Source organism: Elgaria multicarinata, chromosome 2 (genome assembly GCF_023053635.1).
Source record: "Elgaria multicarinata webbii isolate HBS135686 ecotype San Diego chromosome 2, rElgMul1.1.pri, whole genome shotgun sequence".
Classification (NCBI taxonomy): domain Eukaryota; kingdom Metazoa; phylum Chordata; class Lepidosauria; order Squamata; family Anguidae; genus Elgaria; species Elgaria multicarinata.
In genome coordinates, this window is record NC_086172.1 from 46,063,616 (window position 1) to 46,090,499 (window position 26,884).

At 40.2% G+C, this 26,884-nt stretch overlaps 1 protein-coding gene across 2 annotated transcripts in view; it reads right to left on the reverse strand.

The window, feature by feature from the left end:
• Positions 1-1,444: 1,444 nt before the first annotated feature.
• The window catches only part of LOC134392274 (sodium channel protein type 2 subunit alpha), a 68,996-nt gene continuing 43,556 nt past the window's right edge, over positions 1,445-26,884 (reverse strand). For both annotated transcript variants that reach the window (XM_063116460.1, XM_063116459.1), the window contains exons 17-26: positions 19,873-19,993; positions 17,780-17,934; positions 16,869-17,042; positions 15,346-15,468; positions 11,895-12,176; positions 10,569-10,622; positions 6,625-6,762; positions 4,564-4,668; positions 3,474-3,744; positions 1,445-3,206 (exon numbers count right to left, since the gene is read on the reverse strand). In XM_063116460.1, the coding sequence (XP_062972530.1) occupies positions 2,011-3,206; positions 3,474-3,744; positions 4,564-4,668; positions 6,625-6,762; positions 10,569-10,622; positions 11,895-12,176; positions 15,346-15,468; positions 16,869-17,042; positions 17,780-17,934; positions 19,873-19,993 (2,619 nt within the window). In that variant the 3' untranslated portion in view covers positions 1,445-2,010. The remainder of the gene's footprint in view (positions 3,207-3,473; positions 3,745-4,563; positions 4,669-6,624; positions 6,763-10,568; positions 10,623-11,894; positions 12,177-15,345; positions 15,469-16,868; positions 17,043-17,779; positions 17,935-19,872; positions 19,994-26,884) is intronic.

Consider the following 26,884-nt stretch of genomic DNA (forward strand, 5'->3'; position numbering starts at 1 on the left):
CATTTCAATTACAAGTTATAGCTATTTGGAAGCAAGTGCATTTTGGACTCAGTCTGAAAAACCACATTAAGATGTGTGCAAAAATACAGTACTAATTAAAAAAGCAACCCGGGTACCTAACGTTATCCCCGTTCTCTCGTCATCATTGATTCCCTGCATCCCCTCCCCCTACTTTGTGAAGTTCTTCAATTAAAAAGTGCTATGGACAGAAAGTAACAACCACCTGTGACATCAACCTGAAGGTCAGTTTTGTTTCGTCATTTATGTACAAAATGCTGAAAAATAAAATTGAATGAGATTTATACACTATTTATATATATATTTTTCTCCTTAGAAAATTCTAACCATGAGTTTCGAACAGATTAAGCTGTTTGTAGTATGATGTGTACAGCTGGCTACACACTGTACAATACTCACTTAAAATTCAAGAGAAGAATAAAATAAGTAAGGGCAGAACAAGAAGCTTTTCCCCCACGCTCCCACCCCTGCTTCGATAGCTGCAAACTATTGCCTGATGAAATGATGAATGATGCCTGGTTGAACAATTTGTTTCACTTTTACCACTGACATATGGCTTCCCATATTAGATTTCTGAATAAATCCAAGAAAAATACAGCAGCGAAGGCAAGATAAACAACATGCATTAGTGATAGCCTCCAAACTACTTATAATGGTACAGAATACATCATATTTTCCTGTTCAAGGCTCGCGAACTACACTGATTGTGGTACATATTTGATGCAATAAATATTGTGCACAGGTCATTATTCCTTTGCTCAAACATGCACCACAGGGTTAAAGTAACTATTTACATAGACAGCATTATCTCATTGACACATACAATGTCAACCTTGCTGAGAGCAGAAGATGGCTAAACAATACTGCAGGAGAAAGCAAAAACAAACTCAAAATGTCCAGTTTTTCTCCGCCCTCTTTCGGCCAGTTCCAGATCAGTAAAGTGAACACATTTTGTTTCCTTCAGAACACTTAAAGAACATCCCGCCCAGTCTCCCTACCCAACCTCTGAATTTAGGTTGCAATCCTATACATACTTACCTGGGAGCAGGTCCCATTGAACTCAATGGTGCTTACTTCTGAGTAAACATGTATAGTATTGCATTGCTAGTGATGTCCATGTCAACATTACAATTGAATGTCATGGGGAGGGGGGGTAGACACCTCTGTTGAATAACTGTTGATTTTATGAGACTTACAGGCACATTGAGAATTATCAGGATGAGACATAAAGATGTATACTGTTATTAAGCACCTCAGAATCTGGATCCATCCTGAAACATGGAAGTATTTAAAACTCTTGTGCAAAGAAGTCTTATTTGTTTCCATGCATGGTCTATAAGTGCAGCATGCCTTCATGCAATCCCGTTCTGCCTGTACATTACAAGAGAATCAGACAGAACAGCTGGTCCTCCTATTCCCCCTTGACCCTCTACCCACCCACCCCGAGAACATAAAACCCATTTACAAAAATAGTCACATATAATAGTAAACAACCTGTGAATTAAAAAAACGACAACCTCACCAACACGGATTTTTTTTTTTGTAAAAATATGGCAAAAATGTGGCAGTTGGAATGCAAACAGTGGGTTACAATTATTGTACTTGAGTGTTTTATGTTAAACACACATAAATTCTAGGTTTGCACCTCTTTCCCTGGTCCCTACAGTCTGGGTAGCCATTTTTCTTTCCTCTTCAGCAGTGTCAGCTGGTAATAAAAACAGTAACCTCCTGTCAAACTTGCCATCCTGTTTTACAGAGCAGCATTTCGATTGACGAAGGGTCACTGTCTTGATAATAGGCACTGACCTTAAGTATATATCTAACATTTGTATATATATATATTTATAGATATTTGTGTGTGTGTGTGTGTGTGTGTGTCTGTGTGCAAAAACAGTCAGTTTGGCATAAACCTCCTATGGGAGTCCTTTTGAAATAATACTTTACTTTCTCAAGCTGTAAACAATTGGTCACAAAGGGCATCGTTCGCTTTGCTCATTTTTTACTGTCCCTGATATCTTTACCTTTATCTTCTTTTTCTGATTTGTCTTTTTCATATTTATCTTTGTCAGGCTTGGTAACACTATCATAGGAAGGCGGAGAGGTGGTGGAGGGGGTCATATCATTTTTTTCAGGAGTGGAATTTTCATTCAGCTTATCAATGATCATATCTTCTTTGATAAGAGCATCATCTCCGTGTTTTATTCGATCTTTATTAAAAAGGCTGGAAACCTTTTTAACTTTTAGCTTTAAAAGGTAGCGTCTGAAGGCTCGCTGAATAATGCGAGCAGATACCTCCTCTTGCTTTCGTTTCAGTGTGGTGGTAATTGGTTCATAGGAGGCTTTGGAAGGATTGGCTTGCATGAACCGATCTTCCATTTGTACTCTGAGTAAGTCCATTTCCTCACTTTCTCCCAAAACACGCTTGGTAAAGGCAAACAAGATGTCAAGGCAGTGAATTCTGTCACCACTTACCATGGGCAGATCCATTGCGATAAGCTGAACTTTGTTTGGTTTTGGTATTAGAAGAGGAGGATCTAGCGAAGCCGCAAAATCGGAGAGTTTACTGAACTCTATGAATTGTGTTGCATCTGGGTCAAACTTTTCCCAGACCTCATAGAACATTTCAAAGTCGTCCTCACTCAAGGGTTCAGCACTTTCTTCAGTCGCGACACTGAAGTTCTCCAAAATGACGGCAATATACATGTTGACGACTACTAAGAACGATATAATAATGTAGCTGACAAAGAAGAAAATCCCAACGGAGGGATTGCCGCAGTCTCCTTTGACGGAGCTTCCCGGGTGGTCTATCTCAGGGTCACAGTCGGGCGGCCCGCTGTTGAGAATGGGCGCGAGCAAGCCGTCCCAGCCAGCAGAGGTGGTGATTTGAAAGAGGCAGAGCATGCTGTTGCCAAAAGTTTCGAAGTTGAACAAGTCGTCAATTCCAACTTCTCTCTTCACGTAGGCGAAGTTGGACATTCCGAATATGGCGTAGATGAACATGACGAGGAAGAGGAGGAGACCAATGTTAAACAGGGCAGGAAGAGACATCATCAAGGCAAAGAGCAGAGTCCGGATCCCTTTAGCGCCCTTGATCAGACGCAGGATTCGACCTATCCTGGCAAGCCGAATCACTCGGAACAAGGTGGGCGACACAAAGTATTTTTCAATGATCTCCGCTAGGAACATACCTAAAAAAAACCACACCAAATTTTAAAATAGATTAGTTGGAAATGCATTTAACATCTAATCTTTATAAATGTTAAAACTGCTCCCCACCAGATTTAACCCTTTAAAACTGAAAGTGATCTGTACCTGTGCTTTAGAAAATTACTAGAGGTTAAATAGATTAATTAAAGCCCTGTCTGGAAAAGCTAATTTTAAAACCCCCGTTAACTTTTCACAATTTTCATTTATCACTCTCTTAATCGTCTATTGAAACAGATTTTTTTTCTTACCTACAATGGATAAAATGACAACTACAAAGTCAAAAATGTTCCAGCCAATGGTGAAATAATAATAGCGGAGTGAAATCAGTTTCAAAACACATTCTCCAGTGAAAAGGACTATGAAAATCAGATTAATTCGGTATAGGTTTGTTTCCATTGTATCAGTTTGGTCATCCGTTTCCACCATCATGGTGACCATGTTAAGGCAGATAAGAATCATGATGCTGATATCAAAGGCTTGTTTTGTTACAAAATCGAAGACCATGCCTTGGAATTTGTTCTGTAGATGAAGAAAAGAATGGAATGTGCGTATATCTCATGATTTACAGGGATTGTTAACAGATACTTTGTACAGAACATTTGTAAATCCGCTCCATAGTAAATTAGTTAAGGTATAAACAAAGCAAGTGCACTAAGGGCAACTCAGTCTTGGGAGCGGCTACTGAGAGGCTTCTTCTCACATCATTCCAATGAAAAAGACATGGCTACTTCCTATGCCACCATCATCGCTCTGATGAAGTGGGGCAATTCTGGTATGTGAAGTAATAGCTTCAGTGGCCATGCGGTCTCATAGTCATGACCTGAATGACACAGGTCAGACTTCCCTAATGTGGTAGCCTCCCAATGTGTTGGACTACAATGCCCATTATTCCCAGCTAGGAAGGCCATCGGTCATGGCGATCAGGGGAGTTGCACTTCATAACAGCTAGATGGGGAAGGCTAGCATAGGGAGAATTGCAACCATTCCTACAGTGACCGTGTTTCTATTTGCTAACATAATGGATACTCACTATTTACTGTGCTTAGGAAGGGAAGGAAGAACACCTTAGAAACCAGTTTATAAAAGCTATCTTAGGCCAGATCTACACCAAGCAGGATATAACACTTTGAAAAGAGTTTGGAAACTGTATATGGAGTGTGTCCTGAGCCCCAACAGTTGTCAATACCATTATGAACAGTTTTAAGGCAGTAGTGTAGATCCTGCCCCAGTTGCCTTGGATATAATTTGATGTAGTCATCACTCAAGTGCATTCCAATCACAGCATAAATTTCAAAAGGGCAATAAGTAAATCATGGTGGGAAAACGCATGAAGCTTACTGCTGGCCTTGGTATAGGTTTCTGTGGTTTCTTGGACCCCAGTTTTTTCATTGCATTGTAATACTTCTTCTGTTCTTCTGTCATAAATATATCTTGACCTCCAAAGTAAAAGGATGAAACCAAAACTGGTTACAACCAGTTAACTCTTTTTCAAAGAAAACAACAACACAATTTAATAGGCAGTCACTTTTGCCAGACTTCTCTTTGGCCAATAGCACAGGGTGAGAAATTGAGGCTGTTAACAAGTCAGAGAACATTGCTTTTACTTTCAGACATTGACAGTATGTACCACGTTAGAATACATGTTCCCTGGGCCAGTTATTTTCTTACCAGTGTGGGGATTCTGAAGAGCCCACAAAATAGCACTACCCACAATAGTTCTTGCCCATTCTTTTGACTGGAGAGAGGAGATCCGTGTGTCCATTCCTTTGCACATATGCATAAATCTGCTTTCTCCACTGATGAAACAGCCTCTGCACACAGTGCTGGTTCCAGGTTTTGGGGAACCTATGGTCACAATGCTCTCAGTGGGGCCCCTTCCCAGAGTCCACCCACCTTCTCACCCCTACCTATTTACTTGCTTCTCTGCCTGGAGCCCAGAGGGAGAGGACAAGGTATGTGGTCATTACTTTCCCTCACTGTTCTCATCGCTTACTCACTCACAGAAGCAGGATGAACAGGCAGCAACAGCAAAGAGTTTGCAAGAGGACCAGGAAGCTCCAGAGATCAGCACTAGGACCACTACTGGGTCATGGGCCTCAACAGTTGCCTGATAATGGTGACCTCTCAAATTAGTGCTGCCTGCATACAAGGGCCCTTTTGTCTATGGCAGGGAACTGTGGGTCTCTGGAACAAGGTGACTCTCTCAACTCATCCAAAAGTCTCTTTTAAAAAATTGTTTTTTAAAGAAAGTATGGGTAAGAAAAAAGACATCACAGACATGTTCAGACAACATGCTAAGCCATGGTTAGGCCACTAATCCTTTTGCAGGAAATGGTTTGTGAGCATGTTTAAACCGTGGTTATGTAGCCACCATGGTTAGGAATGGTTCACACGACATGCCGAGCCATAATCAAGCCATAATCAAAATGCTTAACCATCGTGGCTTAGCGTGTTATCTGAACAGGATCTATAGTGAAGTGACGTAGCCATTCACACACACGCACACAAATTAAAATTAAGAGACTGAAATATACAATTCTCAGTAATCTAAGGGGAAAAAACTAGACTCAGAATGGGGAAAATATCCCTGGGGAAACCAAAGAAACTACAATGCACATAGAGCCTCCTTCCACACTTTTAGCTTCTGGCTTGTTCTGTAGTCTCAGCAAAGATATGATAGACTGGAAGAGCATCGACAGTGGCCAACCTTATCCTCATCATGCACTTTATATTTATATTGGATTGGAGGAACTGGGCAACGTGCACAAAAACTTATGGCATAATAAATATATTCATCTTTAATGCAATAAATAAATAATAAATAAATAATGTGCCACAAGACTCTTTGTTTTTTATATATTTCATAGAATCAGAGAATAGTAGAGTGGGAAGGGGCCTATAAGGCCATCGAGTTGAATCCCCTGCTCAATGCAGGAATCCACCTTAAAGCATTTATTATAAGAGTCAGCATTTCTGAACTCCTCCCCACCCCCCCATTTTAGGGTTCCCCACTGAAGTGCTGTGTCACGGCTGCCATCAACAGTGGTTGCCCACGCAAGGGCACAATTAGATCATGCTCTATATGTTTAGGTATTGTTGTTGTTTTCTTACCACACACTCCTTTTTATACAGAGCATTTCAGAATTCGCTATTCAGCATTCATCCTTAGCAATAAGTACACATGGTCCAATTAAAACACATCTGTTTTTTGTATTATATGAAAACATTGGATTTGTTGAAACTGAGAATTCTACACTCTCAGGGGAAAAAACCAACTAGCCCCATGAAAAACCTTTTAAAAGAAGAAGAAAAAAGACCAATCCTGAACATAACCACAGCACAACAGCACAACATTAAACCTCTTACAGTGTGTTCAAAATGCAGGAATAGAATACTTATCTTCTTTTTTTGCTGATTAAAATTGTCTATGATGACACCAATAAATAAATTCAAGGTGAAGAAGGATCCAAAGATAATAAAGATGACAAAGTAAAGATACATATACAGGTTATCCTCATAATGAGGTTGCAGTTCCACCTACAAAGTAATCAGAAATTTTAAGCAGAAAAGCTGGGAAGAAAGTATTATCAACAATATAAAATGGGTTTCTTTTATTTGTTTTGTAATTTTTGCATTTTAAGGCCAATATTTAATATATTTACCATTATCTGGTAAAATTATTAAAAACTGCCACAGAGCTGTGCTTGTTTATTTTTTACTTTACACCTACACGTGACAAATACAAATTATTCTGGCCTGCCCCAAATGGTACAGAATGGTTTACATGACAGGACAGCCCAGAGAGGCTTAATTTACCTGTGGTGGCTGTCGTCATGGGCACCTGGCTTGTGGTCCATGCAAACATGGAGGTGTTGGGTTTTGAGGATTAGACAACCCTCAAATAACCCATGGTTTGTTTTAGAGCTATTTGACGGTTGCCTAACCCTCAGAAAGCCATGTTGGCATGACACCGCAAGCTGGGCACTCACAGGCGCCATGCAAAAATGGTGCCGGTGGGTGTTGGGGAAAAAGCCTCTACAAGGTAAATTAAGCCATGGTGATCTGTCACAGCATGTGCACCAAATATGTAAGTACAAGATTTTCTCTGTCTCTCCTCCCATAGTTGGGTTCCATAATCTACTTGGATTTCAACCTACACACACATTTCTTGATGTGATGTATTTTTGAATTGCCCCTCCAGTCATCAGTGCTTGAGACAGTTTATAATAAAACAATAAAAAGATAAAAAATTAAAAATCATAAAAAGGCAGATAAAATGTAGCCATTACAAACAGGAGAACCCTCTAAATTAAAGGCCGTCTAAAGGCCATTAATGAGGCAGCCAACCCAACCTCCCTGGAGGGGCAGTTCCACAGCCATGGTGCGGTGCAGCTACATAAAAGGCTCTGTCTTGAATCTCCATCAACATCACCTCTCTGTGAGGTGGAACATGTGACAGGGCCTCCGAAAATGAATGAGGAATGAACCTCTAGGCAGGTTTATGCCACAGCCTCAAGATGGTTAGGGCTTTATAGATAAAGGAGCAGAACCCCACACACCCACACACCCACACACACAGGCCATGGCTAGACCAGGCCTATATCCCGGGATTGCCCCAGGATCATCCCTGTGCATCCAAATGAAACACGGGGATCCCAGGAGCAGGCAGGGACGACCCCTCCATTTGCCTGGGATAATCCTTAGGTCTAGCTAAGGCCACAAACACACACAATGAAGGAAAATACCACTGGTGTTACTGTTGTATACTGCTAGTATAAGGCTGTAGTATGTATTATATACTATCTTCCTTGCAAGACATTCAAGGCAGTGTACATAGTGTGTGTCCCCGTCCCAGCTCCCCCACTGCTCCCCACCAATTTTTCCCGCACAACAGCTACCAAATGATTATGTATGTGTTGCTCCTGTGACTTTGCTTGTTTTACTTCCCTTTGGGGGTATGGGAAAACAGCCTAAGTTTAGTAGTATATATTAATAAATCCGTAGATTTGCTAGAAATCTGCATCAGTTAGTGTCCTAGCTTGACAAAGCTATGGAATAGGTTCTTTTTATTCATATTCAGAATGCAACCATTGGCCAGCAAATGTTTTAGGGTTTTTGTGTGTACGTTTTAGTTTAGGTTGTAATTTGGAACTATTTCGAACCTATACTGTTCTATAGAAAACACCTAAATTTGCCATGATACTATTTGTATTTTTGGAATACTGCCTTGCAGTGATTACACCATTCATAGTTGCTCAGCAGTGACAATGTGGCAGACGATCTATCTGTTCACCCTAATGAGAACCTTTGAGGCTTATGTTACACTAAGGATCACAGAGGAGTCTGTCAGAACAGAGAGTGGAAAATAGCACCGTAGATTGCACGTGGGTCTAATGGGGAAAAGAGCCAGAGAGAACATGTCTGACAGCCAGTGAAAACTTTGGGCCAATTCAAATTTGCAGAAATAATACCCCGTCTTCGACTGCAGCATTTTGGATGGCAGGCAGTTAATTTTGTTGGGTTTGAATTACCTCTGAGGGCCAAATTGCATATGACTTTAATCACAGGGTTTGCTTGTCATTACAGTGTTTTTCTTTCACAACTAGGTGCAGGTGGGCGGGTGCTGATTAGATTGAGACTCTGACATAGGGAGCAGGGCCCACTAATGTGCTCCAGATTATGGCTCCCACATCTGGAATTTGCATGGGGGGGAAAAGTTCCCAACAGCAATTTGCATGGGGGGGGGGGAAAGTTCCCATCAGCTTCAATTAGCAGCTGATCACATTAAAACAGGAAGCAAGGGGTTAAAGCCTGGTTCCTAATCCATATTCTCCCCCACCCACCCACCCACTGTGGTTTATAATATCATGCCAATTACAGTCTGACTCATTTTCCCATGGAAAATTGACTTTATAAAAATATAATAATAATAATATATTTATTTCTTACCCGCCTCTCCCTTTGGATCGAGGCGGGGAACAACATTACTACAATAAATCAACACATCTTTAAAATTCTTGGTTTCGCATTCATCTGGGGAAATCCAGATGTAAAATTGGGAAAGAAAATGTTTGTTTGTTTTTTAAACGATTGACCTGAATGGATAGAATGATTTTTTTTTTTACCCTGGATCAATTACTGGATGTTGATGATAAATTTTTACTATTTTTAGCTCTATGAGATAAATTTGCTTTGCCGAATTTATCTCATAAAGCTGAATGGCAGTATTTGCAATTGCAATTATTATTATTATTATTATTATTATTATTATTATTATTATTATTATTATTTATTTATATAGCACCATCAATGTACATGGTGATTTGGTCCCACATCTTTTACTTCCTTGGAGTCCCTTTTGCTTTTGGAAACGCTTCTTGAAGGTGACCAGGTATATCGACTCACGATTCATGTTTATAAATACTTAATATCAGTGAACAAATATGACACATGGGGACTTCAGCAAGAATAGAAAAGGGAATTGGAATGTCCTATTTTGTCTAATCAATGGACCAATGTTTTGGGGTCAGTATCTCATATCTCTATGGACCTCTGGTTATGTCCTATCCAGCAACAACTTTTTTTTTGGGGGGGGGTCTATTTAATAAATGTTTGTCTAACTCAGCCAATTGTTGGAGGTGTGATACAGTTAATGCTCCTTTTATTCACATGTTTTGGAAATGTCCAATAGTTGCCCCCTTTTGGAAGGAAGTTATCATATAGGTAAACTTTATATGGGAAAGCTCTTCAATATTTACTGGTGTACATGTTCTCTTAAATTATTTACCTGCTTCTTAGAATGTAACACATGTTCAGGATAAATGGATTTTTTTTGGCACCTTCTTGACTTTGAGAAGACTGATACTACAACACTAGAAAGATAAAAGCTCAGCACCTAACAACACTGGCAGCATTTGAAAGAGTGATATATAAATGCCATTCGTGAATTGACATATTTGGATATTTGGTGTGCCTTTACTGAGGTTTATGTGCAATTTACTCCTTTCCCCCCATTTTTTTAGAATGTTGTAATATTTGAAACTGTGGCCTTTAAAGCATCTGGTTACACTTGTGATTTTTTGTTTGTCGCTTTGTTTTATTGAAACTTATAATAAAGAATAGATAAACAGAGAGAGAGAGAGAGAGAGAGGGAGGGAGGGAGGCTATTTGTGAAAGAAAAATCCTGCACTCAAGGGCAAACCATGTGATTAATAGTATATGGCCCTAAGTGACTTCAAAATAAAATGTAAAAGTCTAAACCAGTCCTAAGAAACAATAGCTGAAATAATAGCTGTGTGAAATGTGGGCGCAAACGTGTGAATGTGCCACAGTGGCATACTTACATTTCGTGAATCCACTGCCGCATACATGATGTCCATCCACCCTTTGAAGGTAGCCTGCAAGTAGAACACATAGTTAATGCATGCAAGGCAGCAACTGTTTTCAAAGACTGAGGAACAAAAGTATTCATATCATGAGTGTCTTTGTGTGTATGTGTGGGTGTCTCAGAGATGGGCAAATCCTCCAAATCTGCCAGGCATTGCCCCTCCTCAGCCATTGGTGTTCCAGTTGGTAGAGGTGGGAGGGAGGGAAGAGTCACATCTGGGTGCAGGTCGAAGAAAGCTTTGATCCGCAAAAAACAGTGGAAAAATATGCAAATATGTGTCTTTCAGATCAGAGATCAGTACTTGAGCTCTTCAAGCATTCTTCATTTGTGTTGAATGAACATGTGAGGAAATGAGGCTCGAGCCCTGCCCCCTTCCATGCACACTTCCATCATCCTGTATCTGTGGAGGGTGACAGTCTGAAGAAGAGCCCCTCCTGTATCTGTGGAAGCTCTACACGCGGTCCATGGCCCTAATTCTCCAGGTCCTGGATTGCATGTGGAGTCTCCATGGATACAGGAGGCTTTCTGGTGCAGACCATCACTCTTGATGTGACCAGGACGGCAGACGCAACAATGAAGTGGGGCTGGAGTGCTCCTCTCAAGTGCTCATTCAACACTGGATGAAGGACACCTAAAGAGGACTACTGTATGCATGAAATATACAGATATCTTATCTATGTTGCAAATATGTGCCTTTTGAAGAAGTAGTAAAGCTGGTTCAGTGTAGGGCAGTGGTGGACAATGGAGGAAGGTCTGCAGGTTATTTTCAAGTGGGCTGTGGGCTGCCATGGGATTGAAAAAAACAAACTTTGGGGTGCTAAAACGACAAATATAGCTTGTAAATAAACTAAGTACGACCCTTTTAGCACTCTGTAGCCACACCATTTTGTTTGTGAAATATAATAATGTTTTTAATGGGGGTGCAGCAGGGGCAGCACCAGTGGGGACAGTGGCAAGGGCCACATGTGGTCGGCCAGCTGTGTGTGTTGCCCACCCCTGGCATAGGCCAACTGCCTGCTCCATCTGAACTGTATTTTTTGAGTGAAGGGGACAGCTTTGCCAAAGGAAAGAAAGCATGAGGGAACAACAATTTCAAAAGCCATCTGACTTTAAGGGGGGATCTACACTACTGCTTTAAAGTGCTTTATAACAGTTCTGACAACTGTTGGGGCCCAGGACACACTGCATATACAGGTTTCAAAACATTTTCAAAGTGCTTTAAAGCGCTTTAAAAGCAATAGTGTAGATCCCCCTAAGAAATAGAAAAAGAAAGGCTACTCACAACTTGAAGCAAAGACAGGTAACCGAGTCCCACATTATCAAAGTTGACTTTCACATTTTTCCATCGGGCCGTTTCGTTTCTATCTATGAGCTCCTGGCACTGAGTCTGATTGTCAACTTCATAGATGCTGAACATTTCGCCATTCGAAGTGTTAACGCAGTGGTAGAACTTGCCGGCAAAGAGGTTCACTCCCATAATGCTGAAGATCAGCCAGAATATGAGACATACAAGAAGCACATTCATGATAGATGGAATCGCTCCCAAGAGGGCATTCACCACCACCTGTAGAACAAATGAAGCCATAGAGTGAAAGTGTGAGTGCACAGCTACAAAAGAAGCACAGGATATTTGATTGCTTTTGGATGAGTATTTCTGAAAGAAACAGAAAGCTTCTGAAAGCTTACGTTAGAAAAGTGGACTCTCAGCTTTTGGACATAATGTTCTGGGAATGGAGTATCCTCAAGCTTTGGCATTTCATTCCTGAGTCATTTGCTTCCTCTATGGCAATCTCTGTGGTCAGCTGAGAAGGATAGTCAATATGCCATAGAGGAGGAACAGTGGCAGAACCCAATTATTAAGTTGCCTTGACAGCACAGTTAGCAAGGAAACCTGCCTCTGTGTAGTTGGTGCTCCGAATTATAACGGTAGCCTATGTAAGCTGCAGCCACATGGGTCATCCAGATGACTTGGTTAGTTTCTACAGTGCTAGTGCCTGCCTGCTTGGCTCACCGTGAGTTCAGTGCCACCGCCGCTCCAGCTCGCTCGCTCGCTTGATTCCAGATGAACATCAGGAAAAACTTCCTGACTGCTAGATCAGTATGACAATGGAATCAGTTCCCTAGGGATGTTGTGGGCTCTCCCACACTAGAGGCATTCAAGAGGCAGCTGGACAACCATCTGTCAGGGATGCTTTAGGGTGGATTCCTGCATTGAGCAGGGGGTTGGACTCGATGGCCTTGTAGGCCCCTTCCAACTGTGCTATTCTATGATTCTATGAGATGAAGGTGTGGAATTGAAAGGGGAGTGAACCTCTTGATCTGAATGACCTGCCTCCATATATTACGGCTGCAACAGGAAGCTCCAACCGCACAGAAGTGAGGTTTTGGCATTAACCATGGAATGGGCCTAAGTGGCTGCCTAGAACTTTGAAACTCCATTTGAAAAACCAAAGACCTTCTGGAAAGGTTGTGTTATTGTTTTAATTTGGACAAGCATACAACAGCCAGGATTAAATGTAGCACTATTTTAGTTAACATGTGTTTTATTTTATGTTTTTACCTTCTTTTTAATATTGGGTTACCCATTATCATTTCAATGGAAACAAACAAACAGCATAGTAGCCAACGGGCTTCAAGTCACACACAGTGACCAATCTGTGGCAAGATTCTCTCTCTCCCCCCCTCTCTTCTAGCTGCATGATCAGTCATGTGCTACTCCTTCCACAACAACAGTTGACCTACATTTCCCCTTTCCTGAGCCCTAAAGCTATACCACCTGCTTACAGCATGAATCCTTTGACAATGCTCAAAATATCAAGTGTCAGATACATGCTAGCACACCCACCAATATGAAATGTGGACTACAGGGCCCCAGGAGCAGATGGTGCTTGAAGCATGCAAAAGGCATGAGAAGTATTTTAAAGGTAGGGGCCCATGCACAGGTTAGAACACTGCACAATATTTGGAATACTGTTAATAATATACTGAGAACACACTGGGCCTGCTCAGACAACATGCTAGGCTATGGATTAGGCTGCTAGCCCATTTGCAGGAAGTAGTTAGTGTATGTGTTTAAACCATGGTTATATAGCTACCATGGTTAGGAATAGTTCACACAACACCATAAAGTTTAGCTCGAAATGCTTATCCACTGTTGCTTAGCGTATCGTATGAACAGGGTCAATATTGTTCTCAATATATTATTATATAGAACAAGGGTGGGCAGGAGGTAGATCTCTAGATGTTTTGGACTTCAACTCCCAGAGGCCATTGCCTGCATAGTTAATGCTTAGGAATGCTGGGAGTTGAAGTAGAACACATTTGGTGTTCTACTTTCTGCAGCCCCCTGGTATAGAAGATTGAAGTTCTTTTCTTTTCTTCTTTGGATGTTAAGGAAGAAAGACTATCTGATCTACATTGTCAAATGGTTAAAGATTCCATAGCTTAAATATTAAAAAGCTACAGAAGGATCTTCCTTTCTCAAGAAATAATCTTTTGGAATTCTTGGGAGTTCACCATCCTCAATAGTTTCGTGACATCTGTAAACTTCTGAAGATGTTACTGCATGTTCAACCACATGGGCACATTTAAATTAATTAGTTTGTTTTAAAATCAAAATAACCCTGAGGTGCACACCCATGGGGTATCCATAGTATTTATGCCAAGTTCTCTTTATCTATGATTCATGGTCTTGGCACTATGGTGGTGATGGATATACGGACAAAGACACACACTTATAATCATCATCATCATCATCATCATCATCATCATCAATTTTGCTTCTTTTTTCTAACTGCTGCTGCTCAATAGGAAGGTTTCTTAGAAAAGCTTTGATGAGCGGCATTACCAAAATCTGCTTTTTAATTATACAATTTACTCCAAGGAAGTCTAAGAATATAAAGATCTAAAAGAAGTATTGCTGTTCCATTAAAATTTAAAAGTGTGATGAAATGAATGAAAGCATTATACACGAATATATAAATATAGGTGAAAGTGACCAGGGAAGGCAACCTTGTATCCTCCAGACCTTTTGGACTAGAACTCCCATCAGATCCAGCCAACATGGCTAGTGGAAAGGAATTATGGGAGTTGTAGTCTAAAACATTTGGGGGGCACCAGGTTGTCTACCCCTACAAGAAATGGACAAGAAGTGGAAGTAAGGCCAAAAATGTTCTTTAGCCTATACGTTCTTATGTAAAAGTGTGAACTGCAGTAATTCTCCTACTTATTAGAACAAATAATAAGGATTTGCAAAACAGCGATGCAGCGTTGAGAGGGGGAATCTGACATATCTTACGGCCCCTGGGAACACAGGATCACTGTGTAAGCTTTTTAAAAATTAGTAAGGGAAAATTAAAAATACTTAAAACATCGGCATTTATATATCACATGTCAAGTGTTGAAACGTTAACTCAGATTTCGCAGCAATCTCTCAGCAGTTTGTTAGGTATTATTTCCCCCCACATTGCAGAAAGGCTGAAAGAGTAAATGGTGGCTGAGTTCGGATGACACGCTAATCAACGGTTGTTTCGCATTCTGTTCCTATTACCCCACCCCCAGTTGATTAGTGTGTCGTCCGAACTCAGCTGGTGTGTTGCCCAAAACCACTCTGTAAATTCTTATCTGTAATGAGATGTAAACTTGGGACTATGTCTGCAAGAAGATGAGCTGAATGGTTTCGTTTCATGCACATTATTTCAAGCTCTTTCATTTTTTATTTTGCTTCTTCTTACCCTCATTCCTTCAAAGCGGGACAAGGCTCTCAGAGGTCGCAAAGCTCTTAAAGTTCTAAGCGATTTAATTGCACCGAGTTCAGAGTAGCCCAAGGCATTCGCTGTTAAGCTAACCAAAGAGACCTACACATTAACGAGAAAAAAGAAAGGAAAGAAATTAATTCCTTGGATGTACAAGAACCACCATGCTCTCTTTCTCCAGAATTCTTTGCAGAGATCTTTCCAATCAGTCACAGTGAAAGAATGAACAGTGAAAGAATGTTAAAAGGGCACCTCATGATAAAATTAGGTTGGTACAAACGCCTTTATAGACGAGAAGGGCACTTTTTCAATCAGGCAAGCTTAGGGATGTTGGAGAAATCCGTTTTGGCGGTGGTGGTGGTGGTGGGAGTTTGACAGGTTTTCCTAGGTTCGGCCTCCCAGACTTTGTTCCAGTTCCCACTGTGGCATTTGACTCAGTCTGCAGTGAGTTGGGCCACTTCGCAGATTTCTCTAAGCATTTTGCACATTTCCTCCTGCAGGTTTCTGCAATTTGAGCAAATGTCTGAGCAATTTGTGCACATTTCTGAGAGAGGGTTTTTGGTTTTGCTTTGTTATTAAAAGTCAGGAGGAGGAGGAGGAGGAGAAGGAGACCACCTCATTCAGTTTTCAGGTACTGTAATAGCACAAAGAAGCCCTAAGGGTAGAAGTCCTAGCTGAATTCTCTACGGAGCTTTCCACGAAACACAAGAAGCCAGAGAGGCTGCAAGGCCAGAATGGGGCAAAACGGTAAAAGGAAGAGCGCGCACACACCTCATCCATCTTCTTACAGTAAGGTCAGCACTGAAACCTTGCATATCTCTGAAATTCGCATCCCTTTCAACAGTTTTCAGGTCCAATTTCTTTTCAGCCTTTCCCTGCAATGAATTAGGGCTGTGTACCACCTCAGGTCTAAATCCAGATCCTGGGCCAAAGCAGACCACTGCTCCCACCAGCCCGCGGGACTTACCTGACGAATCTAGCAGCTGCCTGTCATTGATAAGAGCTGCCATTTTTAAGGAAGATGGTGGCTCTGCTGTTTTCTAGATCTAATGTTCAAATTATGGTAGCTGTAAAGGGCCATTTCTGGAGGGGCGAGCAGGGAGTGGGAGAGTGAGCAGGGTGGACAAGTGGGGAATCAAATGGACTTCCAATTGGCCTTGTGCTTGGGAACCTGCACTATCCGACCCGCTTCAGATGTCCAGATCACGCTTCGGATCCAAAGCAGGTCGGACCAGGCCCAAAGCACCCCAAGGTGGGTTGGGGCAATTCGGAAGCTCCAAATCAATCTCTGAAGCAGATCAGGGGGGCCTCTGCACAGCCCTATCAAAAATAAATAGATCAAAAAATTCAGCATAATGCTACCAAGAGGTCTCTGGGTGGAAGAGCCAGGTCATCATTGTTTTCCGCTGTCGGAAGACTGCTTCTGAAAATCCACAGCTCAGCAACAGTAACTAATGCACTATAACTCATTTTCATTACAATCTATTAAAGGCAATACATACATCAACAATGAGGAAATCCAGCCAGCACCAGGCATTGGTGAAATACGTCTGAAAGCCATAAGCCACCCACTTCAGAAGCATCTCCAAAATGAAGATGTACGTGAAGACCTTGTCAGCGTATTCCAGCATGGTCTTGATCGTCTTGCGCTGCTCAATATATATGTCTTCAAAGGCCTGTGAACGAGTTTTTTTGGTCAAATTGTATATGACTTCATTATTTGAAATATTTACAAACTCCTTTCCTTTTTCTGAAGTAGAAACTTTTATTTCTCCCACCCCTGTCTATATAGAAAGACTTAACAGCTAGATTTCACTTTGTCAGTAGGATGCTAACTTCACATTTTCAGTGTCAATCTACAATCCATTTTAAACTCTCAGTCCATAATAAGGATGTCTAGGCTTGAAAGTGGCACTTTACTAATTCAGGATTGGGGCTCAATAGATCCCTATTAAACCACAGTTAAAACAAAAATAAAACCAGTGAAATGTATTTGGCAATTATCTAATACAATGTTTTTAAAAATAACATTTTGTTAAGGATTATTACTTATAGTGAAGGTATTTGTGATGACTCCACTGTTAATTTCTATATGGAGTTCTACTGACTCATGCATTATTTTAGTTAAATTTTCAAATTAAAAGCATACATGCACAATGTGGGGTGAGATGGGGTTAAAACAACACAGAATAATTGACCTCCTTCTGTGGGAAAATAAAATTGAGTATAATGTGGGACAAGTTAGGGAAAACAGCTAAAAATATTTTTGCACCGCTCTACAAGGGTCTGGTATGACTCATAGGACAGACACACCACTAAAATGTGCACATTTTCAAACAATAATTATGTGTATGAATCGCTTTCTATGCTATATAGATGTCATAAAGAATGGTTTCCAAAGGTTCAAAATTACCAGAGCACCGCTGCTGAGGAGAATCATGAACACAATAAATGTCTCAAACCAATTATGCTCTACTATTTTGTAGCAGGTCTTCCGAAGATTCCACCACGTTTTTCCTTTCCCATCTTCTACGCTGACTTGGCAGCACTTGAACTTCCGGATACAGCCTGTAAAAATATGTGAACAAAAGAGCACAGAGTAGACTAACATATTATCCTGAAGCAACAGCTAAGAAATTACTTCTTCTGTCATCAATCTCGAGAAGAATATATTCTTGAAATAGTTGGCCCATTAAAATTTAAACTAGGGGTGGAGAACCTCTTTCAGCCTGAGGTCCAAACTGGCTCCAGAAAAGTGCCGTGAGGGCCTCATGCCTCAGTGGGTGAGACCACTGTCAATAGTAGGTAGGGACACCCCCACTGCTGGCATTCCCTCCCTCACACATACACTCACTCACAAACACATCCATACACATTCCCACTCCCACATGCCTCTCACATACGCACACATGCAGACAGGACTGAGCCTCCTCATCTTCCATCTATCATGAGGACGGGGTATTGGGAAGGGAGTTTGCAAAGGGGGAGGAGCCTTGTCCAAGGCTTCCACAGACCGGATGGAGCAGCCTGGTGGACTGCATTTGGTCTATGGGCCCGAGGTTCCCCATCCCTCATTTAAATGCTCATTTAGTGTGCCATGTGACTGTGCAAGTTGGCTCAGTTCTTCATGAGGAAAAAAGATATGCCAACTTCACCATGCACTGCCCTCCATCTTGTCTCATGTCTACTCATTTTACATGCCATGAAATCTGCCTTTAATGGATCCCATTTTGCACAAATCCTGCCCTATTTTATGATGCCTTCTCCCATATGTACCTGCCCGGACCTTAAGATCATCTACAGAGGCCCTTCTCCATGAGCCCCTGCCAAGGAAGTGAGGCAGGTGGCTACTAGGAGGAGGGCTTTCTCCGCTGTGGCACCCCGGTTGTGGAATGAGCTCCCCAGAGAGGTCCGCCTGGCGCCTACACTGTGCTCTTTTAGTCGCCAACTTAAGACCTTTTTATTCTCTCAGTATTTTAACACTTAATTTTAACTTAGATTTAAATTTTACTCTTCTATCTCTGTATTTTAATCTTATATCAATTTTGCTACGTGGTTTTATGCCGGTTGTGCTTTTTATACTGTATTTTGTATTTGTGCTTTTAACCTGTTGTTTTATTATGGTTTTAATTTTTGTGAACTGCTCAGAGAGCTTCGGCTATTGAGCGGTATAAAAATGTAATAAAATAAATAAATAAATAAAATGTATAAAAATACTTCAGGTTCCTATGACTGCTATAAAGAGGCCTGCCTAAGTCTGAGTAAAACCCATGGAGCTTTCCATTTACAACTCTGCCTCACTAGGAATAAGAGTGCAGCTTAATTGCAGAAGCAGAGGCCCTAGTTCTTCCCACAAAATCTTTGTCTCCTTCTGAGGTATGTGTGTGAGTGGGAAAAGAAAAACAGAAAAAGCTACCATTGGATATTAAGTCAGTTCCCACCCACCCCAGGAAGTACCTTTCAAGGTTAATATTAGATTCCTGTCTAGTGCAGTTCATAAAACTGCTGAACAAAAAATAAAATAACAAACTGGATAACTGTGTTTGTTATGGGAGCAAATGTTTCATCTTAGGACATGCACAATCGCAACTTGTATGATTGGGGGCAGAAGTATGGGTCAGGGGTGGGCAGAGGATACATCTAGATTTACAGGTAGATCTCCAGATGATTTGCAGTAGATCACCAAGGTTTTCTGACTCCCAGTTATTTAACTATCGCAACAACGAAATCATACTTTCATTATACTGCTGAAATTATGAATGCTTAGGATAGCCAGGAGTAGATTGTTGTGCGGAAGAAGGACTGTGAGCCCCATTCACTTCCAGTATTCAAAACAAAATCCTGGGCTCAGACTTCTTTCATTTTAAACCTTTGTTTTTTGTACCAAGCTCCTGTTGTTTGATCTCAGAGTTCTAGCAAAAACCCACAAAGGAAATGCTGCAAACCTGAAGTCTGCTGGTATAGGTAAGCCAAAACAAAATACTCCCAATAGTTTATATTACTCACCTTCTGTAAAACAGGCCTCTGGTTCAAGAGATTCTTCAGGCTCAGCTTCAGGTTGTTCACCTACTTGGGGAAGTCCAACATCAACTGTACTACCTTCAGATGAACTAGACGCATTTAGTTTCTGCAAATGAAGCCCCAGGAGAAACTATTAATTACTCTCCTATTTTGAATAGCACTGGGTGCACTGAACGCATTCCAAAATGCTCTCCATGTATTTAAGAGCTCTCAAACGAAGAGCACAGCTGCTTAGGTGTAAATATGTAATGCCAGTTTGCTTTCTGTATGTGAAGTCGGTAGAATTAGAAATTACATTCACACAGATTTTCCCAAAATGCAAGAGTTTCCGTTTGCTTCGAACCACAATTTCTGAACCAATTTTGCTAGCCAGCTGAGCCACATACAGAACTGAAAATTCTGAAATCAGTTTTATTAACACTAAAAATTGCTAGCTGGTTATTCAAATCATGCGATATAGAGAGCACCATGAATTGCAGCATTTCCACCCCCCCCAAAATTATGACCACACTAACTGAAAGCTGAAGGAAGTATTTTCATGTCTAATGCAGATAGAATATAAATATGCAGCAAACGAACTTTTCCACTTTCCATTGACATGAAAACACAAATTATCAGTGTATATAGTACTTTTAGGTTTCTGTTATTTCAGAAAGGGAAGCAGCATATTAAATCCAGAGCAAGAGCCATTATTTTGCATTCTCTTTTGCCAATGCATTTGCACAACTGTGCATTTTAAAACTACTTTTTACTCTTGCATGGTACACATATGTGTCCTCTTGGTACATAGTGAAAAATGCATATTTTTACTAAAGCCATTAAAATGCAATCAAAACCTATTTTGGAGGGAAAGCCAGTATGCCAATGACAAAAAATGATGTCATACAAACTCCCAACTAGTTTCCTGATGCTATTAAGTGAAACAAATGGCGTTATCGCATGAATAACAGTTGACAAATATGGGTACCATAGTGAATAAAAGTAGTGTCCATCACTGCATTCTGTAGCCTTGTACAATGTTATTACCATGTATAACATCTGTAAAATGGTTGCATTGGTAAGTAGCTATCTTTACGTGGGGAATGATGTAAGCAGATGGTGAATAACGCATACTTGTGTCAATGTATTGTTATAAAAGATCATTCTTTACATAACACTCCAAACAAAAGCTATAGGCATTAATCAAGCTTTTTTCATGAACTTGTAACAGGCTAAAATATTAGTTTGATGAAGAAAGTACTTTACCAGTTCTGTTCTGTTCCAGTTTGAGGATGTTTTTTTTTTAAAGTAGTAGAAAGATTTGGTTACCATTTTGGACTTACTAAAAGAGTCTCAGACGATCCAAGTTCTTTCTGCCAAATTAGAGCAAATTCAGCCATTTCTAGTCTATTTCAGGCGGTTTGACTAAGGGCATTTGTCATTTCAGACTGGTTCAATCAATTTCAAGGAGGCTTGAACAGGTGTTATTCCTTTCATCAGATAATTTCTTCCCCCAACCCTTGTGAACGTTGTTTTTTTTTCCTCTTTGGAAAAAAAAAATCCCTGAAATTTTTCATTAGGGGAATAAAACCCCAGAGTTGGATTCAAGGCAATCTTTTAGCTCATCTGAATCCCTAGATTTTAAAGAAACCAAAACTGTTGGTGTTAATTTTACATACTGGATTTTTAATGTACTTGAATACCAATAAACAAAATGAAAGTTAACGTTTGGGGAACAACTGTTATCCCCGAGTACATTTTTTTTAATCAAACTTAATAAAATAACTTTAATGCTACCATATATACTATAAGGGGAGTTACAAACATTAATACACTTGTTCATAGTATTATTTCCAATGGCAAAAGGAAGGTTCTGTATCGAGCATGTTAAAAACAGTAACCATACAATGGTATTTCAAAGTATTTCAAACTTACAGTGCAGTCCTATGCATGTTTACTCAGAAGTAAGTCCCGCTGACTTAAATGGGGCTCACTCCCAGATAAGTGCTTATAGAATTGTATTGTTAGCCTTTTCAGAAAACAAAAACCTGAAAACATCTATTTATCAATAATACTTATTAGGATGGACAAGTAAGTAGTTTCTTAACTGTGTGCTTGAAGCTCCTTTATATGCATTTGGTGGCGTTTTATCTGAGTAACAGTGGAAAAATAAGTTTGGGAAACTCTAGCATACTTTGGGCAGCTTCGTATGACATATTTTGTACTCAGGATTTTTCCATGTACAGCATCATTTGTGATGTATGATCTGAAGTTAAATTCCACTAAAAAATGATTTCTACTGTAATCCAAGGATCTGGCTTCAAGGTAAAGTTTAGGCTCAGGTAGTCAAATTGTGCAGTTATGCATACCTAAATCCCAGGGAACTAAATAGCATGCATGCAGACAGTTTTCAATCTGATAATATAATACATCAGATGTACAAATGAATCTTTGGTATGCACTGACTGCCCCAATCGTTCCAATAGAAGGGCCCAATGCTTATGCACATTGGAATGCACATGTGGGCCAGATCCCACTACTGCAATGAATGGAGTGTCTGTGCGTAAACTGGAGCTCCTAGGACTATAAAGCACGGCTGGACTGGGATGCCAATTCCTATGTTTTCTTTTTAAATTTCTTCAGTTCATGTTTAATTAATTAATCAAGTAATATAGAAATCGTAAAATACTGATTACTCTTTTTTATAGTTAAGAATTGAAAAACATTTTACTTATATCATTCCAACCCGAACATTGTTTTATAGCTTGAGTACTTGAGCAACAGCAGAGCAAAAAAGCCAAAACCAAAGCAAAAAAATCACAAATCTTGATCAGAAAATAAAGCGATATCTTTAGGTTGTTCATTTTTTGAAGGAAAAAAAAGTGTTATAACTTATATATATATATTGCATTATAAGCAAGGCAAAATAAATACAAATTTGATAGTCTTTTCTTTTTAATCCTTGAAATTCTATGCAGTTCATTCATCAAATTAGTATGTTAGACATTTCACATGCAAACAAAAATGATCAGGCAAAAATCTGAGAGATCGTTGCCAGAAACGCAAACACCTAATCTACATTCAGGTTGAATGGTGGATGTGTTTACATGTCATAAATTGTAAATTAAATCTTTGAAATTTCTTCTTGGTGAAAAATGAGTATGTTTCTTGTAACGGGCAATAACAACCACCACAATAATAATAATAGTAATAATAATAATAATAATAATAATAATAATAATAATAATAATATCTGAATTGGACACTGCACGAGGAAGCACCCCGGGGCTTGTGAGATGTTCATTCAGAGCTTATTCAGAGATATTTATTATTCAAGCTGGAGAGTGCTGTCTCCTGTAGCTCTCCGTATTTGCTGGCCAACGATTGGCATCTTCTGTCAAAGTGTGTTAGGCTCACCCACAAGATTATCAGGGGACATAATTTGGAGGCGGGAGGTGTTAAAGGGATACTGGGGGCAAGGCAGAGCACTGATTTACACAGTGCACACTGGGCTTGTTAGAAGCACTCTAATCAAACCTGCCCATTGAGCATTTCACTTTTCTACAGGGAAGGGCACATAACGGACTGAAAATGGTGTGTATGGGACATGTTCTCAGTTCATGAGGCCTGGCTTCCTCCATTCCACAGCCCCTTGGGGTTGGGTCAGGCTATGAAATTCAGGGCAGGGTATGTTATTGTGACTGCCTGTTCATTAGCAATCCTGATAGATCATAGCCTCTAGAACTGCAAGAAGAAAGCAAATCTTGTGATAGGCGTAAATACACTATACCCTGAGTCAGGGGATGGATGGAGTTATAGGCAGGCCATTCAGTAATGTTTTGTATTTTTCTGAATTGCTCTTCCTAGTGCCATCCAGGAGTAGATAGGATTGATCCTTCGTAACAGGGGTATAAACCTAGCACTCTCTGGATATTTTGGACTATAAGTCCCATCTACCTCATCCACCATGGCCAATATTATGGGAATTGTATTCCAAACTACCTGGAGGAATAGATTTGCCTGCCCTTGGTTTATAGCAAACAGATATCTAGGTCATACTGTAGCAACATGGAAGTCACTTATGGGTGATGATACAACCATGTTTCTTATCATAGATGAACTGTGCTTTCACCTGGATTTTGTGGGTATGTGGATATGAATATATTCAGAGAAGATCACACAGCCTTTTTGCAGGTATCTATCAAGGAAATCTGTCCAGATTTATGTAGAAGGATCTGACTTACTGAACTTTTATAGCCATTGGGAAAACATTTTTAACAGGGAACAATAGGATACATTGTAGCTCCATATGAAGAAATAAAAAGAACTATATAAAGACTGAATTGAGCTGAAAAATGAAATTAATCCAGTTTCACTAAAGGTACATGGGACCAAAGTGATGGGTAACTGGAAGAAATGGATGTTGTGTATAAAAGCAATGGTACCAACAATTACATCTTCCATATTTGTTGCCAATCATAAACAAACAAAAACAAAACATAACACAAAGCCTGACCAGACTCCTTTTTGCTTTTCAGCCAGTTACCAAAAAAGCAAGGGGGAAAATGCCACCCCACCCCTGTTTGTTTATTTGTTTTTAAAGATGAATATCTCATCTGACACTCCGAGTTTTGAGCTGGCTCCAACACTGGGTCTGGTCTGAGTACCACTCCAAGGCCCCACCCAGGTACCAGATTATTGTATTTAGTTTTTGAGTTGGAAACCTTAAACCAACTGGAAGACCTGATCTGCTTAAATAAAAATGAAGAGCTGAACTTTAGGCATTCCTTTAACTGTAAAGAGACTTAAAGCCGATCTACACTGTGTCACAGCCATACAGAGTCCACAAGAAATCACTTCCGTGCATGCCATGGGGGCAAGAGAAGTGCAGGTTGCCATGAACCTGTTCTTGTGCTGTACAGGTTCTCCATGGACTGATATGGGCAACCCACATGGCAAGACACTCTAAAGTAGATAGTAGATCTCCAGATGTTTTGGACTTCAGTTCCCAGTATTCCTGACCATTGGCCATGTTGGATGTCTAAAACACCCAAGTAACACATTTTAGAAAAGATGGTTAATTTGTTAGCGTTCAGAAACTCTGCATACCTTAATATTCTGGTTTTTTTTATTTTTGGCATGGTAGCTGCATCAGAGGGAACACTGTGACAGGGAAAAATAAGTATATCCTGCTAACATTTTCATTTTGTTTTGGTTTGCTTTCTACTTTTCATATACCAAACAAAAGGTACAAATGAACAGACATGGTTTGGAAGTATTCTTATTCACATGCGTGTCAAATTTGCTCTCATGCTTTCATTCAGCGATACGGTATTACAAAAGGGGAGTGATTTTCAATTTAGAAAACTGAAGGTAAAGTCAGAAATAAGCACGGTCATTAGGGAATCATTTCAGAAAGTAACGAACAAGCCTGATTAATGACATTCTGAATATGTGTTTTTTAAAAATACTTTGCACATGACTCCCACATTTGTATTTATTTACATCACTTGCAGACCCCTTTGGAATTGAAGCAAAATGTTTTAAAAAGAAGCTAAACAGAGAACATGCCAACAGTCTCCATTTCATTTTTTTAAAAAAATTAAAATGGTGAGTTTACAATCTACCAGGATGTGGAAATTAGGCGAAAGAGATAGATTGAGCTACTATAGGAAGAGAGGAAGAGAGAGGACAACCCATACAAAGAGATTTAAAATGAATTTGATTCATCATATATCTGGGGGGTGAGGGACTTAAATTAGGGGAAGCAATATTTTTACGGTGCAATCACATTGACTCATTCATGGGATTTTATGTGGGGGTCCAAACATTGCTGACTTCAATTAGTAGCCCTGCCATGTTTCCCGACCACTTCTTCCTTCTTTTTCCTTACCAGTAAAAAAAAAATAATAATGTTAAGAAGAAAAAACAGAGCAGTTGCACAATGCTTTTTGATAATTTGTGCTAGGAGTCCTCCATATGGAGGTACACTTCAGGTTTTTCTACACAAAGCATTTATTGTTCACTAATCAGTCCTTATGGGTACTTTAGATGACCCTCCACTTTCGTGTCTAAGCAGCACTTTCAGATGAGATTTTTTCTTTAGAGCAGAAGAAGTGTGGCATTTAATTGTTAAGTGTGCTATTAAATTTTTAAAAGTTAAAGTGTGATTTCCTCTTATGTATCTGTGCTATTCTACTATGCCACAGCACTACCTAGAGGTTAAGTAGTGGAAAAGCAGGAAATGAAACTCATTGTGTAGTGCACGGATCTCGATTATGCGACCAAAAGTAAATACAGCGGATTAACAGCCCTGTGTAGAAAAAGTTCTTAATCAAAACATTCAATATCTAGCAACAGCTGTTGCAGAAAACACATTTCTGCATGTTGCTTAGCTGTAGTGCATGCAAAACGCTGCTACACAGGGGGAGGAAGATCACACCCAGCAATGAGGGTAACAGGCCATCCACCCGTGGAACGCAAACCTCTGGCAGGGCCGGCGCTACCATTCAGCCAAATAGGCAGCTGCCTAGGGCACAGACCTCAGAGAGGCGCAATAATGCCCTTTAAGGGTCACAATTTTATACAAATTAGCTGTTTTAAGAAAAAATAATAATAAAAGGAAAATATAATAGTTCAGAAACTCTTCTTGAACAGCTGAATTGAAGTTGGTAAAAAAAAATTTGAGGGTGTGTGTGCAAATAGCTCGCCTTGCGAAATAGTTTGGCACCGGCCCTGACCTTTGGGGGAACAGTTCCTCCCTCCCTGCTGCAGCCGCACCTCTAAATCAGCTCAGGAGTGTTGGGGGACCCTCCAGAACGGATTTGTAGAGCGCATAGGAGGCTGCAGGGATGAGGAGAGCAAGGGAAAGTCCCATTGCACAAGCAGATGTCTGCTCATATAACAGACTTAAGCCAATGTCTGTGGAGTGGCCTCGACCATTGCATTTGACACTATGCAGAACCTGTTCAAATAACTGCGTACTGCATAGAATCCCCTAGATCGGAATATATGTTTA